Raw genomic sequence first — 17016 nt, 5'->3', positions numbered from 1 at the left:
CAATTTTTGGTCTTGTTTTTAACTATTGTATAAGTCAGTCAACAAATAAGTACATAATGTCTCAGGCCACGTTTAAAAAACATCCACTGTTTCACTTGGAGGTATAGACATAAAGCCATAAATATCATTTGCATTCTGCTGACTCATCCCAGGTAAGTACAATTCTGACTCTAGGCCAGAAAATTTCATGGCAGATCCACGGGCATACATGTGTCCTATCTGGGAAGGACTCCAGAAAATCTGAGTTCTTTGTTCTCATGAATCCTGTCCAGAACTTAACTGCTCCATTCACCAGGGAAAGTGTTCTGACCTTCCATCGAACTTGCCCTAACCATTGTCGAAGTACTTTGGGATGTAGTGATGCTTCATTATCTCTTTCAGGCCAAAGAGTTTTTGAAAGAGCAAGCCTGGAAGATTCACTTTGCTGAGTACGGGCAAGGGATTTGCATGTACCGCACGGAAAAGACACGGGACCTGGTGCTGAAGGGCGTACCCGAGAGCATGCGTGGGGAGCTCTGGCTGCTGCTGTCAGGTATGGCCGGGCTCGGGGTGGGAGCACTGGGGACCCCGGGGCTGCCCTTCTGCCTTCCTTCGTGCCTCAGGGCTCTTTCAAATATGTAACCCCCTGATTCAGTGCTAGATCGCAGTTCCTTGCCAGAGTGTTGAATTCCCTCAGTAAAAATACAGGACACATATTCAACAGACCAGATGTTGAAGACACCATCCCTCGAGTCCTCATAACCTCTTCTATTCTTTCACTAACTCTGTTTAGGATAAAACGGAGACTGAAGAAAAAGTATAGTTCTTTGTGATTTTTGGAGTCCTTTTTCTCCTTTCCCAGCTGTGTCAACTTCACTGAGGATGTTTAAGTGTGGCACTCCGTCAGAGTCTTCGTTGGGATGGGGAAGAGGGTAGAAATGAAGGAATAGAAGAAGCTTCTCCTTGATTTTTGCCACCTCTTGAATTTGCTGGTTATCACTGGAGACCGGGAAGAGAGGCCAGAATCAGCCCTGGGAACGAAAGCCTTCCTGGATCATACACTCCAAGCTGGAGATGCCGGGAAGGACAGAAGGGGACGTGTCCTGGACCCATGGGAAAGCTGTGTCCATCCTCATTGGCCCCACTGCCAGGCTCATGCCCAAATACAACACCGTCAGGTTAAACCTTTGAGCCCTGCTACAGAAGCCAGAGGTCCTTCGGGCTAAGCCCATCATTCCTTCCTCCCAGCCTAAACATCCAGTGTATGTCAGGGATCTATTCTGTCACAAACATCAGAGCATTCCTTTGGGTGTCACCAGTCTTTAATATATAAATCAGTTACTTTACCTGGTTAGAAGCTTGAAATGTAACCGTCTTAAATAGGCCCATGTGAAAAATTTTATTTGAATGTGAGGTGGTCTGACACAAGTACTATTATCAAAACCTTTTATTTTAAAAATGACATTAAAATTAAAAGCATAGTTACCAGACTTACAAGAAAACCTTTGGAAAAAAAAAAAACCTGTAGCTCTTTCTAAAAGTGGATATAAATGACAATTGCCTATAATGAGATATATTATATCCCAGAAGTAGGGGGATAGAATCCTGAAAAATAATTGGTTTTATCTGTTTCATGTAAAACTAGTTTGTTCTATCCTCATTTACACGTCTTGTTTTTCATTTGCTTTACGTAGAGCAGCCATAGCTCCTCATTTAGAAACCCAAATTTGAGTCAAATCATTTCTAGCTACCAATCCAGCCCAAGAAGATCCTTACCATCCAGGCTGCTGTCTTCCTTGTGTGTGGCCAACAGGTCACCTTGACAACCTGATTCAGATCGCTGACAGAGTAAACAAAAAATTCCATTTTCATTTTATTCAAATTGGAAGTTATTTACAGCCACATTTTAGATGAAAATGAAACACATTAGCCGCCGGGGAAACAGCCTACGACAGTCTACAGCCTTGTTATAGAGACACATTCAGAGTTAGACCCAGCGTTTTCTTTAACTGTGGTGGGCTATGTGAGGCCAAAGGGTATTGTGGTCTACACACCGTCTCTGTTGGGTAGAGAACTGAGCCCATATGTCCACCCAGTGCACAGCGCATGGGGCCCATTTGGAGGCCAGCCCACCCACGGGGAGAGCCCAGCCCCCAGCAGGGGAGCCCCGCCTGAGTCCTGCCCTGCTTCCCATAACTCTTAGGACCCCTGTACCAGGGCCTGGCTCGCTGTACCCACTGAAGTGAGGTGCAGGCCAGACGGCAAGAAGTCCTTGCAAATCTCCCTTGAGAAGAGAGCCAAAGCCAGTGTCAAGTTGCCGTCAACCAGACTGCCTTTCCAGGGCAAGTGTGAGTGATGAGGCTGGCTCTCTGGGTGACCACCTGTGGCAAGGACTGGGTCAGCCCAGGGGTCTAATTTCTAATCAGTGAAACACAGATCAGTTTACCCTGTCATTAAATACGTGTGTGTGTGTGTATAGTGTGTATATATATACATATATATATTTAACATATATGTACCTATTCATTATATAATATGTACATATATGTATGTGTATTTTTATCTGTATATATTTATATATGTGTATGTATATATAATTTATACTTACGTAAATTATATTTAACTAGATTTAGATTCAATTGTTTGCATCCAGAGTTTTTCTGCCTTTTTTTTTTTTTTTAAACTTTGTTCTCATAGAATTTTTTTTTTTTAATTTTTTTCTATTTTTGGCTGTGTTGGGTCTTCGTTTCTGTGCGAGGGCTTTCTCCAGTTGCGGCAAGCGGGGGCCACTCTTCATCGCGGTGCGCGGGCCTCTCACTGTCGCGGCCTCTCTTGTTGCGGAGCACAGGCTCCAGACGCGCAGGCTCAGTAGTTGTGGCTCACGGGCCCAGTTGCTCTGCGGCATGTGGGATCCTCCCAGACCAGGGCTCGAACCCGTGTCCCCGGCATTGGCAGGCAGACTCTCAACCACTGCGCCACCAGGGAAGCCCCTTTTCTGCCTTTAAGAATCATAAAATGCAAATCTGTCACCGCAGTGCTTCTCACCCACCTCTCCGTCCTCGCCCCCAGCACTGAGGAGCTCCCCTCCGCAGCGGAAGCTCGTCACTGCCGGGGACGCCCTCCCCGCCCCCGCAATGCTAGAACTCCTCCGTGTATCCTAATATCTCCTCTTACTCTTCAGTATGGCTGTTCGTGAGCCCTTCGAGGCTTATGCTTTAGCAAACAGTTTTCAAACTTATTTTGAGAAGCAGACCCTCCTTTTTCAAGTGAAATCCTAAGGAAAACCCCAATAGAATACAAGCAAAGCTGCTAGGTTGAGGGAGGGCTGAGGCCGGTGAGGCGGCTTTCTCTGCCCACCTCCCTTTTTTTCTCTGAGCAGCCCCTCAGGATTGTCTGTGGAAGTTCCTTGGGGTACACAGTTTTTAGGTTGGAAACCTCTACCTTAGGGAGGTTTTTTTTTTTTAATTCATCATTATTAGTTTTTTTACTGAAGTATAGTTGATTGTATTAGTTTCAGGTATACAGCATAGAGATTCAGTTATCTTTTTTCTGATTTTTTTTCATTAAGGTTATTACAAGGTATTGCATATAGTTCCCTGTACTGTACAGTAAATCCCTGTTGCTTATTTATTTTATGTATAGTAGTTTGTATCTGTTAATCCCATCCTCTTAATTTGTCCCTCCCCCATCCCCTCTCCCCTTTGGAAACCATAAGTTTGTTTTCTCTGTCTGTGAGTCTGTTTCTGTATTGCATATACATTCATTTGTATTATTTTTTAGATTCCACGTATAAATGACATCATATAATATAGGGAGGTTTTTTTTTTTTTTTTAATTTATTTTTGGCTGTGTTGGGTCTTCATTGCTGCATGCGGGCTTTTCTCTAGTTGTGGCGAGTGGGGGCTACTCTTCGTTGCAGTGCGCGGGCTTCTCATTGTGGTGGCTTCTTTTGTTGTGGAGCACGGGATCTAAGCAGGCAGGCTTCAGTAGTTGTGGCTCATGGGCTCAGTAGTTGTGGCACACGGGCTTAGTTGCTCTGCGGCATGTGTGATCTTCCTGGACCAGGGCTCGAACCCCTGTCCCCTCCATTGGCAGGCAGATTCTGAACCACTGTGCCACCAGGGAAGCCCCTGTAGGGAGGTTTTTAAACAGCCTCTTACTATGGAACGAGAAGAGGGAAGGAGGACAGAAGTGAATTTACAATCTGGCCGTGATTGCAACAGACACGTCATCACGGGATTTCGTAATTATCTCGCAAGTGTCCTTTGAGGGGAAGGAAGGTGAAGAGTCTGGGTCAGTCAGCTGTGGTTACAGACCAAGGGCGGGGCTTCCACTTTCTGATGTTGCGTCTGTTGGGTATTTCCCAGGTGCTATCAATGAGAAGGCCACGCATCCCGGGTACTATGAAGACCTCGTGGAGAAGTCCATGGGGAAGTACAACCTCGCCACGGAGGAGATTGAGAGGGACCTGCACCGCTCCCTCCCAGAACACCCGGCTTTCCAGAACGAAATGGGCATCGCCGCTCTGAGGAGAGTCTTAACGGCTTATGCTTTTCGAAATCCTAACATAGGGTATTGCCAGGTGAATGTCACAGAGGGGTGAGACTTTAAAAAAATGTTTTATTAGCCAGTAAGTAATGAGAAAGGCGTTATGGCTAAGAGAACTATTACTGCACCAGGATCTCTCGACCTTGGTACCGTTGACATTGTGGACTGAATAATTCTTTGTGTGGGACGGTCCTGTGCTTTGTAGGATGTTTAATAACAATCCTGTTGAGTAACATGTTTAGTAGCATCTACCCACTAAACACCAGTAGAACTCCCCAACTGTGACAACTAAAATGTCTGTAGACGTTGACAACTGTCTGTCAGAGAGCGAAATCTCCCTGAGCTGAGAACCACTGTGCCGAGGTTCTCAGCCAGGAGACAAGAGTGCCCTTTCTGGGTCCACCACCGTCTGGTGACCTAGCTGGTCACTAGCTGTTCCTGAGCATGTGTGGGCACCAGGCCTGGATTCTAGGTCCCACAGTGCCCCTACTCTGCATCTCCTAAGCAACTAATGTCCTTGAGAATGTAACTTTTATATGCTAAGGTTATATTTTAAGGCTTTAAAATAAATGCTTAATTCAGTATAAAAAAATGTTGCCCATATCCCCGCTACAATTATCTCTTATACTAGGTACAGATACCACAATTGGGGAAGCTCCGAGATAATGTCCTTAGATTTAAAGACCACGTACATGCTCAGAGAGACCTTCCCTGACCATCTAGCTAAAAGATAAAGCAGGCTTAATTCCTTTACATCTCTACACAAACATACACACACACATACACACACACACACACAGAGCACGGGTCTCCCTGTACCACATTTTATCTCTTTGATAGCACTTAATTTAAATATACATCCAAATTGATTAATCAACCTTTACGTCTTTAGTCTCTCTCTCTGACCCCAGCATTTATGCCCTGTGAGACTTGTCACCACTGTATCCCCCCCTTCCCCAATATTTAATCCAGAGCCTGTTACCAAGTAGACCCTCAAAAGAACTTACCTTGACTGAATGACTAAGGAACTAACCATGACCGTGATCGTGGGCTAGGCAGGTTAATTCTCAAGTAGAATTTTACTAATGATTTCACTTGGGAAGCTATTGAGTAAGGCTTACAAGAAAGAGCCTATTAGACCCAAATTCCTTTTATTTATTTATTTATAATTAATTAATTTATTTTTGGCTGAGTTGGGTCTTCATTGCTGCGCACGGGCTCAGTAGTTGTTGCTCACCGACTCTAGAGCGCAGGCTCAGTAGTTGTGGCGCACGGGCTTAGTTGCCCCACAGCATGTGGGATCTTCCCGGACCAGGGCTGAAACCCATGTCCCCCGCATTGGCAGGTGGATTCTTAACCACTGCGCCACCAGGGAAGTCCCCAAAATTCCTTTTCTGACATTTATATTGTTGAAGCCTGATGAACACTTACTGGTTTCTAGAAGATCAAAAGAAGTACAGGAGTGACTTCCCTTCTAATATAATAGAGTTCATATGTATCTTTTGATCTTCCTCTTTTTAATTAAGAGGACATTAAAGTAGTTGAGCCTTGAGTGGTTGTGAGCTATCTGATAATAGCTTTTAATAAAGTAGGTTACTTTAGAATAAAATCCCTGTTACTTATCACTACCATCCTTATCCAGATGGAAATAATGGGCGAGGACTCCAACTTTGAAAGGTTTCATTGTTCCCCGAGGAGAGCCTCAAGCCATGTGTACTTGGTTTAGACGCAATTATGGAAGATTAAAAAGGAAATAGTTACCTCACTGAATTAAGGATTAAAAACACCGAGATTTTTAACAGGTTAAAAGCTTTGTCAAACAGCCTTTGGACAAAGTTTTTTTGAATGAGTGTTTGCGTGCATGGGGGGCTCAGCCCTTGGTGAATGTTGGTGTTCACGGAGGCTCTTAACAGTTAACAAGCTCAAGGACTAAGGGCTTTAACATTTTTAAAGGGTTGGAAAGAAGACAAAACTTGGAAGAATATGTGTGTGTACTTGCAAAGGCTTTAAAAATTTATTATCTGTGTTTTTACGGAAAAAGTATGCTGGACCCTGTGGGACTAACTCAGTCATTTTTCAGGTTAACAAAATTGTTTGTATGTTAAAATGTAAAATGTGTTTGATGACAGCTTCTTTCATCCCTTTAGGCCATGAACATTGTCACATCAGTGCTGCTGCTTTATGCCAAAGAGGAGGAAGCTTTCTGGTTGCTGGTGGCTTTGTGTGAACGCATGCTTCCTGATTACTACAACACCAGGGTGGTTGGTATGTGAGGATGCAGTTAACATTTTAACCCTTATCTCATCAGGAAAATGTTTCTAGAGCCGGGATACCAGCTGGAACCCCATTTCCAGTCACCATTGGTCAAAAGAATTTCAGACTACTGCAGCTTTCTAAGATGCAAACGAGAGGGCTTGAATCAATATAGATTATACACAAAGGAGCCCCATGGAGCTTCTCCCCATGGAGAGAATACACGTGTCTCACTCTTTTAGAAAACACTCAATGTGGGTGTCAGTCTGTGCCATGTGAGAGCTACACCAAGCACACAGATCATCAACCCAAAAAGGTTTAACAATTCTTTCATGAAGAGCATGGAATCTATGGAAAGCAGAAGTATTCAAAAAAGGAGTGGGCAGAATAGCATATAAAAATGTATCCAGAGCTCAATTTCTAAGGTATTTTTCAGAACTGGTTTCATTGCAAAGCAAACAACGGTGGTGAGCATTTAAACAAATTATTGGCATTTCTCCTTATAATCCCCTCCAGTGTTAGACATTCATTTTAGCAGGATAAGCTTTTCATTGCTAGTGTAGCAAAAGGTATGCTTTATGCTCCCCTCTTGTGTTCTGTTTTCATTTCTAAACTTTTGCACGCTAATTTGACTCATTGGAAATACTCTCCAGAAATGTCTACAGCTGGAATGTTTTTAAATTGAAAAAACAATTGTTCAGAGAAATGATTCCTATGTGGGGACCATGCATCCAGAAGAGCAATTTTTTTTTTTTAAAGAGTTTGCCAAGAAATGAGGCTACTTAGATATACATTTCATGCCTAACCGAACATCATGTTGCCAACAAAAAAAGTAATTGTGTGCCAGGAGAGTTTTGTAAATTGACCTTTTCAACAGCCTTTAGAGTTCTCATGTTATTGCTCTTTTATGGTAAAGAAGCAGGAGAGAAAGACCCCAGAAAGAGAGGATGTAGCCAGAACTCATCTGGTGACTTGACTGTGCTGACGCCTTGGTCTAGTAACACGGTAATTAGAGTTCTGTCTCAGCAGCAGTTGTGAACTGGATTATTTTCGTCAAGCCATTGGGTTGGGTTCATTAGTGAGAAGGTACAGTTGGTTGACCCATGGCCTTTTGCGTCCACCTCCACTGCAGGTGCCCTGGTGGACCAGGGTGTCTTCGAGGAACTTGCCCGGGACTATGTCCCACAACTGTATGACTGCATGCAGGACCTGGGTGTGATTTCTACCATCTCCCTGTCCTGGTTCCTCACACTGTTTCTCAGCGTGATGCCCTTTGAGAGTGCAGTTGTGGTTGTCGACTGTTTCTTCTATGAAGGAATCAAAGTGATATTCCAGTTGGCCCTGGCTGTGCTGGACGCAAATGTGGACAAACTTTTGAACTGCAAGGACGATGGGGAGGCCATGACCGTTTTGGGAAGGTATTTCTCACTTTGAAAACTACCTTTGGGTTTTCTTCCCTGTCCTTTTTTTGTTGTTGTTGTTGTTTTTTGGCCGCGCCATGCAGCATGCGGGATCTTAGTTCCCCCACCAGGGATCGAACCCAGGCCCCCTGCATTGGAAGCACGGAGTCTTAACCACTGGACCGCCAGGGAAGTCCTCTTCCCTGTACTTTCCATGTATCTTTTTCCTTGGTTTCACGAGTCTTAATTGGCCTGATGGTAATGATAATGCCCACTTTTCTCTGTGGCTGAGGATTTCTTTTCATATGCTTTGTCTTTAGAAGTGAAGGCAATCAACTCTACTTCAATTTAAAAAATAATACAATTTTAAAAAAAAGAAGTGAAGGAAATTTTATTCTGCTCTTAAGGAAATTTTAGTCTTTTGTTTTGATATGCAGAGTTTGCAGCAAATGGGTGGACAGGTGTAAAGGGTTTCGCCTCCCAGTGATGCCAGATTCATTTCTTCTTCCAGGTATTTGGACAGTGTGACCAATAAGGACAGCACGCTGCCCCCCATCCCTCATCTCCACTCCCTGCTCAGTGAGGATGTGGAGCCCTATCCTGAGGTCGACATCTTCAGACTCATCAGAACTTCCTATGAGGTAGGTCACGTTCCCTGCCCGAGCATCACAGCACTCTTGAGTGCTGAGCCCGAGGGGCTCGGCTGGACGTGTGCCACAGCTTCCATTGCTAACCCAGGGGCGTCCCTGCTTCCCTCCGCCTTCTGAGAACTAGTTGCCGAAGCAAGCAGCTCCCTGCCAGCTGACAGCTTCGAGCTCCAGAGATGGACACTGAATGGATCTAATACCACAGAGCAATTGGCATGACCAGCTCAGGCCCTCCGGTTCTTGGCTTTGCCCACCCTGAAGCCTGATTGAGTAGCAGCTCCTATTCAACTCTGGGTGGGTTGAGGAGGGACTGTTGAAAGCAAGCGTGGGGAGGTTGGCCTGCACAAATCAGCTCACTTCCCATGCTCATGCCAAGTCCTTAGGTCTTCTGGGAAGTACACAAGCCAATTCTCTTATGTCCAAGACACATAGAATACTCTATACCATCCTAGAGAAGAACCAGAGTCCTAGGATTCCTCTAAAATCGCTTGGCCTGGGTGTGGGAGGGTGCCTCCTGGTCCGTGATGACCCCAGATGTGGTCCTGAATCCCATAAAAGAACTAACGAGCGTCTAGAGGTGAAGGAACCACGGTCCTGTGTACCCCATAGCACTTGGGGTTTGTGGCGCCCCCCAGGACTCAGTGCCCATGACATCTCATGGTTTGTTCATTTCCTGATCATTAAGAAAGAGCATGAATGTTCCGCTCAACACACTAGGCCCTCTCCTGATGTTTTGGGATCGTATGACTGGCGATTGTCAGCATTTCAATTAGCAACAGCCTGGATACGGGAGAAATGGTGAGGAAAATCTCTCCTAAAGAGAACCGAAAATTTGGTGCTTTTAAAAAAATCGGCATGGATCCAGACATCTTTTCAGAAATGTGTGTCCTTAACTCAAAATGGGAGAAAGACTGGTAATTTATTATTTCAGAAAATTTTCATTGACACTCCATGTATATTGAAAACAAAACATTTTTGGTATGTTTTAGAATCATAAAAGTAATGCAGGTTTATTGTAAAAAAATGTAGAAACTGTAGAAAAATATGAAAGAAAAAACTATATCCTGTGAGCATCTCACCATATTTCCCCTCAAGTATGGTTTTTTTTTTCGGTTTTTTTTTTTAATTTATTTTAATTAATTAATTTATTTATTTTTGGCTGTGTTTGGTCTTCGTTGCTGCACGCAGCCTTTCTCTAGTTGTGGCGAGCAGGGGCTACTCTTCTTTGCGGTGCGCGGGCTTCTCATTGCGGTGTCTTCTCTTGTTGCGGAGCATGGGCTCTAGGCATGCGGGCTTCAGTAGTTGCGGCACACACAGGCTCAGTAGTTGTGGTGCACGGGCTTAGTTGCTCCGTGGCATGTGGGATCTTCCCAGACCAGGGCTCGAACCCACGTCCTCTGCATTGGCAGGCAGATTCTAAACCACTGCGCCACCAGGGAAGTCCTCAAATATGTTTTTATTTTTTGCAACTTACACTTAAAAAATAAGTTTATACTAAAAAGTGTTTTGTACCATTCCATTTTTTACTTAAAATATATCACGAGCATTCTCTGATATTTAATATATTGTTTGCAGGTTTTCGTAGATTCTTAATAGTCTGCTTTAATGAGGTGCCAAAAGTTATTTAGCTGATCCCTTTTTGTTAGACATTTATTTTGGTTGCTTCCAAAGTTTCAGTACCATATGGCAAATTTGTATGGTATTATTATGTATTTACATAGTATATAATATGTATGATATTATATATTATATGATAAACTAGTGCATAAATAATACATCTCTGAATTTTTTCTTAGAGTCCATTCTTAGGAATAGATTTACAGTAGTAGATCAAAAAGTATGAATTATTTCCAAGCTCCTGGCACACACTGTCCAATTTCTTTAAAAATTGTCCCAATTTATATTTCCACTAGTAGAGATTAAGGATGGCTGTCACTTCACTCTTTCCAAAACTGGTTATTATAATGCATTTTTTAAAAAATCATTGCCCCAGGACTTTTGGATAGTCCTCCGTCAGAAATTTTGGATGATTATTTTTCCAGAAAAAGAGCCCATGTGACTGAAGGCAATAGTTATTATTATAGCTGTGGGTTGTTTTTCTAAAGGCATCCCCTGAAACCTTTATTTTAAAGAGAATTCTAGACCAAAGTAATAAAGCTTGATGTGTGGAAACTCAGCTTTGTTCTTGACAGAAGATAAGCTAAGGTCTTGCTGAGGTCAGCACTTGGCCCATTTTTAATAGGAAAGAGAGGAGAATGGAGACAAGACCAGGGCTGGTCTCCATTTCCATCCTGTCTGCCTGGTCCCTAATGGTGACTCTTAGGCTGCCAAATATCCTATCACAGGACACAGCAGCAGTTTCCTTCCTCTGCCTGGGAAGACAACCCCGTTTATTTATAGCAATGCCTACATTACCTGGCCTTTCAATACATGATGATTGGTTTTTTGTTTTCTCTTCTCTGCTTAGTGTCACTGCCCTGCTCATAAGTTTCCATTGCCTTCCCAATGCCTTCTAGGCCATCCTAAAGAAAACACCACAAACACTTGCCTTTCTTTTTTTTTTCCCACCTATTAGATTGATGGTCCTCAATTCTGCCTGTGCATTAAAACCACTTAAAAAAACTTTTTTTAAGCCAAGCTTTTAAAAATATACATTCCTAGGCTCCATTCTAGACCAGTCAACTTTGTACCTCTGGTATGAGGCCTAAGAATAAATATTTTTTTAAAGTTCCCAGGTGATTCTAGAGCCCGGTGAGGGTTAAGAATCACTGCCCTAGATGCAGAATGGGGCCACTAGACACAGAGGCCCATTATAACCTGGTTATACAGCACAACACTGGTGTTCTGAAGCAGGCGACTCATTGCTTTCTGTGCTTCAGGATAATTAGTCAGGAAAATAGAAAAGTAGGAAAAATACCGAAAGCACATTCAGCCTTGAGATCCCTAGGTTGATGCCAGTTGATCAGCTTTCTCCTGATGAGTAGAGATGGTAACTTGATTCATAAATGCCATGCTCATTGTGAAGTTCTACCGAGCCCCTCCTGGAAGGAAAGGTATGGACAGTCTGAGAGACAGTTTTCTTCTGTGTGCACCCCGTGTGCAGTTTTGTTAGATACACAGACGTAGAAGACAAAGTCCCGGCCTTCAGGTTCACCCATAGACTGAGATGAGCTTCCTGGAAGGCACGGGGCACTTTAATAAAAGACCTTTCAGCAGACGCACGACCACCACAGTTTCTTCACATTCAAGACGACTTGCCCAGGGCATCTGTGAAATGTTAAGCGGGGAAAGGAGGTGGCTGATAAAACACAAGGAGGAGTTTGTGCAGAAGGACAGACAGTTTTAAAAGTTCAGAATAAAGTGTCAGCTCCTTAAAGGTGATGATAACAGCTGCCACTCAAGGAGAACCCACCTCGTGTGGGACAGGTGCCGGCTGCTTCACAGCCCCACCAGGTACATGTTAACACATTTTAAGGTGAAAATTTAACTTGAGAGAGGTTGAGCTAGTTTTCCCAAGGCACACAGTTAGGAAGTGGCAGAGTCAGGAGCCAAATAAGAGCTCCCCAGCATTAGAGCCAGAGCCAAGGGGGTTTGTCTGGATAGAACGGAGATGGACTTGTAGATGTACATATGGACAGGAGTTCAATTGGTCCAGGAGAGGCTGGTTAGTGGAGAGTCTGAAAACCACCAATTGATTTGCAAGGCACCCAAGAACCACTGGAAACTGAGGGGAGTTTTTCTTCAAGTACATTATTTCTCAAGCTCCCTGTGCAATAAATTGGGGTGGGGAGAGCTGAAGGAATAGACTAGCAAGGGCGATACTACAGTTTGCCATAGTTACCTTATGTGACAATGGCTTTTCTAGCCCTTTCTGCTTGGCAAAGACCTCCAATGACATAGTCCCCCTGAGACACATAAATTTAGTTACAAAATACGGGCCTGCTTTCTGACAAAGTTATGAAGGTGTCCCATGGGTATGAATATTGCGGTGAGTTGAGACTTCTTTAAGATCAGAGGGCCTTAGAGGGCAGCCCAGTCAGCAAACAAAATGAAGGGCTACAAACCTATCTGTTAGTTGGTATCAGCAAGCAGGGGGGCAAAGCAGCACAAAAAGGACGTACCGCCTGCACTGAAAATGGTCTCTCAGCTCATAAAAACGTTAGGCATCAGATTGGAAAATGAAACACAGGCCACAGGAACATTCAGAGAAAGATTGAGTTGGAGAAGAGTTGGAGATGAGGATGGATAATTTTACTGTTTAAGGAAGGGGAGATTTTAGAAAATTAAAATAATCTTAGGCTCCCTCACACCCATCACTAAATTCTATTTGTTAGAAAGAGTATTGTTAAATTAGTGAATTCATTCTTTTGCTAGAACTGAAATTCCTCCGGAATTTCCCTTGTTTTGGGTGATGGAAATGCAGCCTCCAGGATCTACTGAGCCAACGTTTGTTTGCCCTATTTTTAGCATTTCATTCTGTCAGAGCCCCTCCAAAAAGGTGGGTGGTGGAGGAGAGGAGACCACAACCCAGTCCTCCTCATTACCCATTTTCCTTTAGAAATCCTCCGGAAATAACTAGGCAGGAACTTGGAGTTTAGGGTTTCCTTTCAGGTTGGGACCACTTGCTCCAGATGGAAGGGCCATTGTATGTATTCCATTGTGTTCTGTGTTCTACTGTGGCCAGTCCCTGGTCCTGCCTAGCAAACTGCAGGGTCCATTTCTAGTCAAGGAACAGACGTTAATTAAATATAAAACATACCGGGCTTTTTGAAGGTCAGGCTTGGGGGGAAATAACTCTTTCTTTAGCAATCTGTGAGGATCACCAAGCCAATGTTTACTATGAGTTGCTATTACCAGTACTTTATATTAATATATCTTTATCTCTAATGGCAATTCTGCAAGGACAGCTTTGGGGTCTCATTTTACAGAGGAAGAAACTGGGAGTCCGAAGACTTGACTGAATTGCCCAGAGTCACACAGCTAATTAGTGAAGGAACAAGAATTTGAATCAAATTTTGTCTTGCTCCAAAATTTATGTTCTTTTCTACCCAGAGACAAGGAAAAACCTATTAGCCACTAGAACAGTAGGTGGTGGAGTTATAAAGCCAATGACTGGGCCTCAAATTGCAGCGCAGCCCCTGTGGGATGCTGGGTAGCTTATAGAACCTCTCTGAACCTCGGTTTTCCCATCTGTTAAATGGGAGTAACAGTAGCAACTCATAAGGTTATTGTAAGGAGCCAATTACATGGCCTTTTAATGTCCCTGCCAGTTGTAGTGCAAGAAAATTTAGTTTCCTTCTGTCTCACAGCTAATGTTTTTTTGTTGATCAAAGGCATACTATAGCCTGGTTTGAAGTAAATCCAGTCTTCCATCTTCAGCATGCACTTTGCAGTGGATACTTTCCACTCTTCTGTTAGGATCAAGAGTTACCTTTCCTGGGAGTTTAAATCCCATCCAAGGATTTAACCCAGAGTGAATTAAATATGGTATTTTTCATCACTAGTGGCAACTCCTACTAACAACTTTTGAATTCTGGCTTCTAAGTGGCAGTAAATACTGCGTCTTTCTATATAATGGAGAGGATTCTGGTCTTTAGAAGATGCTTCTCTGGAGATGAGAAAATTCTTGCATAAACCCTGCGTTTGTTAGGTCAAGACCCTCCCACCACATAAGTGGTGAAAGTTCCACTGGCTAGGCTCCAAAATGTCAGTGTACACTCTTGTCTTAATTATCGGAAAAGAACGCCTGAGTCAAAACTCAGTTCTCTTTCAAAACAGAGGGAAAGTATTGAATAGATAGAAATAGAAAGCACTAGAAAGGTGGGGTTTTTCGCTGTTAACCCCAATTTGGGGAAATTATAAATTATATAGTTCAGAGTCCACCATGTGGAATAACCTATAGAGAGATGCTGTTTCTGGGGTTGTCAGATAAGATACAGGACTGACATGGCCTGGGACGTACTTACAGTGAACAATTGCTCTTGTTTATCTGAATCAACAATTTAACTGGGCATCCTGTATCTCCTGTATTTTATTTTCTGAATCTGGCAACCCAAGGCCTTTATTGAGTACCAGCTGTGCTCTGTAGCAAGTCAGGGAGGTGACCCCTGGGGAGTCTCCCAGGGGTGGGGCACTGAGTGCGAATGCTAGAATCAGACAGCCTGTATTCAAACTGGGCTTCACCACCACGGCTCCGGGCACCCGGGCAAGTTAATGCCCAGGTAATGATTTTTGTTAAACTTCCGTTCCCTCATCTCTGAAATGGAGATAAGAAGAGCACTTACTTCCTGGAATTATCCTGAGGATTCAGTGTGTCCGGCAAATAAGTGTTGAGCACTTGCTGTGAATCAGCACCTGTCCTCCGCTCTGGAGGACACAGTCTCTGCCCTCACAGTAAGGGGTGAGAGGTATGGTGAATTCAAGTAAGAAAGAACACAGCCAGGGCTTCCCTGGTGGCGCAGTGGTTGAGAATCTGCCTGCCAATGCAGGGGATATGGGTTCGAGCCCTGGTCTGGGAAGATCCCACATGCTGCGGAGCAACTGGTCCCGTGAGCCACAACTACTGAGCCTGCGCGTCTGGAGCCTGTGCTCCGCAACTAAAGAGGCCGCGACAGTGAGAGGCCTGCACACCGCGATGAAGAGTGGCCCCCGCTCGCCGCAACTAGAGAAAGCCCTCGCATAGAAACGAAGACCCAACACAGCCAAAAATTTTTTAAATAATTAATTAATTAATTAAAAAAAATATTAGAAAGAACACAGCCAGGTAAAAAAGGTGGGGATATGCTGTTTCTCTGAGGTTTGTGTGTCTGGTGAAGGGACATTTAGCAGAGACACAAATGACATGGGGGAGCCAATGCATTGTATCTGAGGGAAGCAGTTTCCAGGCAGAGGAGGGGCCGGTGCAGAAGCCCCCACTGGCGATGGAGCCACCGTGACGTGCTTGAGGAGCAGCAAGGTGACTGAGGGGGTGAGAAAAGGGTGGTGGCAGGTGATCAGAGAAGTAGTTGGGGGAGGGAGGGAGAGGGTGTAGGGCTTGGAGGCCTTGGTAAGACTTGGAATTTGACCCCAAGTGAGCTGTGAAACCACTGGAGTTGTGAGCAAGGGAGTAGTACCATGTCTCAGGATTTAGAAGGACCACTCTTGCTTGTAGGGGGGAAATAAAGGGAGGCAGTGCCTCAAAGATCAGTTTAGAGGCTATTGTAGGGCAGCAGTGGCTTGGATCAAGGTGGTAACAGTGAAGGCGGCGAACAGTGACAGGGAATCTCTAGGCAGTAGGTGTGTAGAGGTCTGAAGGCTGAGCCCCGGGGCTCCCCAGGGTTTCGAGATGGAGAGGGTGTGCAAAGGAGACAGAAAAGGAGTAGCCAGTGAGGCATAAACAGAACCAGGAGAAAGGGATTAAATGATGGAGAAATGTCTATTTAGGTCTTCCACTCATTTTTGGATTGGGTTGTTTGTTTTTTTAAACAGTGAGCTGCATGAGCTGTTTGTATATTTTGGAGATTAAGCCTTTGTTAGTTGCTTCATTTGCAAATATTTTCTCCCATTCTGAGGATTGTCTTTTCGTCTTGTTTATGGTTTCCTTGGCTGTGCAAAAGCTTTTAAGTTCAATTAGGTCCCATTTGCTTATTTTTGTTTTTATCTTCATTACTCTAGGTGGTAGGTCAAAAAAAGATCTTACTGTGATTTATGTCAAAGAGTGTTTTTCCTATGTTTTCCTCTGAGGGTTTTATAGTGTCTGGCCTTACATTTAGGTCTTTCATCCATTTTGAGTTTATTTTTGTGTTTGGTATTAGGGAGTGTTCTAATTTCATTCTTTTAAATGTAGCTGTCCAGTTTTCCCAGCACCACTTATTGAAGAGACTGTCCTTTCTCCATTGTATACTCTTGCTTCCTTTGTCATAGATTAGGTGACCATAGGTGCATGGGTTTATCTCTGGGCTTTCTCTCCTGTTCCGTTGATCTGTATGTCTGTTTTTGTGCCAGTACCATACTGTCTTGATTACTGTAGCTTTGTAATATAGCAATCTACAGATTCAATGCAATCCCTATCAAATTACCAATGGCATTTTTCACAGAATTAGAATAAAAAATGTTACAATTTGTATGGAAATACAAAAGACCCCAAATAGCCAAAACAATCTTGAGAAAGAAAAACAGAGCTGGAGGAATCAGGCCCCCTGACTTCAGAG

At 43.8% G+C, this 17016-nt stretch overlaps 1 protein-coding gene across 4 annotated transcripts in view; it reads left to right on the top strand.

Annotated features, from left to right (window-relative positions):
- Window positions 1-17016, top strand: part of TBC1D9 (TBC1 domain family member 9) — a 110839-nt gene that overhangs the window by 74754 nt on the left and 19069 nt on the right. For all 4 annotated transcript variants that reach the window (XM_082390876.1, XM_082390877.1, XM_082390875.1 and 1 more), the window contains 5 exons: window positions 382-532; window positions 4347-4561; window positions 6675-6792; window positions 7913-8198; window positions 8692-8821. In XM_082390876.1, the coding sequence (XP_082247002.1) occupies window positions 382-532; window positions 4347-4561; window positions 6675-6792; window positions 7913-8198; window positions 8692-8821 (900 nt within the window). The remainder of the gene's footprint in view (window positions 1-381; window positions 533-4346; window positions 4562-6674; window positions 6793-7912; window positions 8199-8691; window positions 8822-17016) is intronic.

The sequence above is a fragment of the Balaenoptera borealis genome (genome assembly GCF_965194805.1).
Source record: "Balaenoptera borealis genome assembly, chromosome: 4".
In the NCBI taxonomy this organism is placed as follows: Eukaryota; Metazoa; Chordata; class Mammalia; order Artiodactyla; family Balaenopteridae; genus Balaenoptera; species Balaenoptera borealis.
The sequence above is the reverse complement of the archived record's forward strand: the minus strand, read 5'-3'. Positions and strand labels throughout refer to the sequence as shown.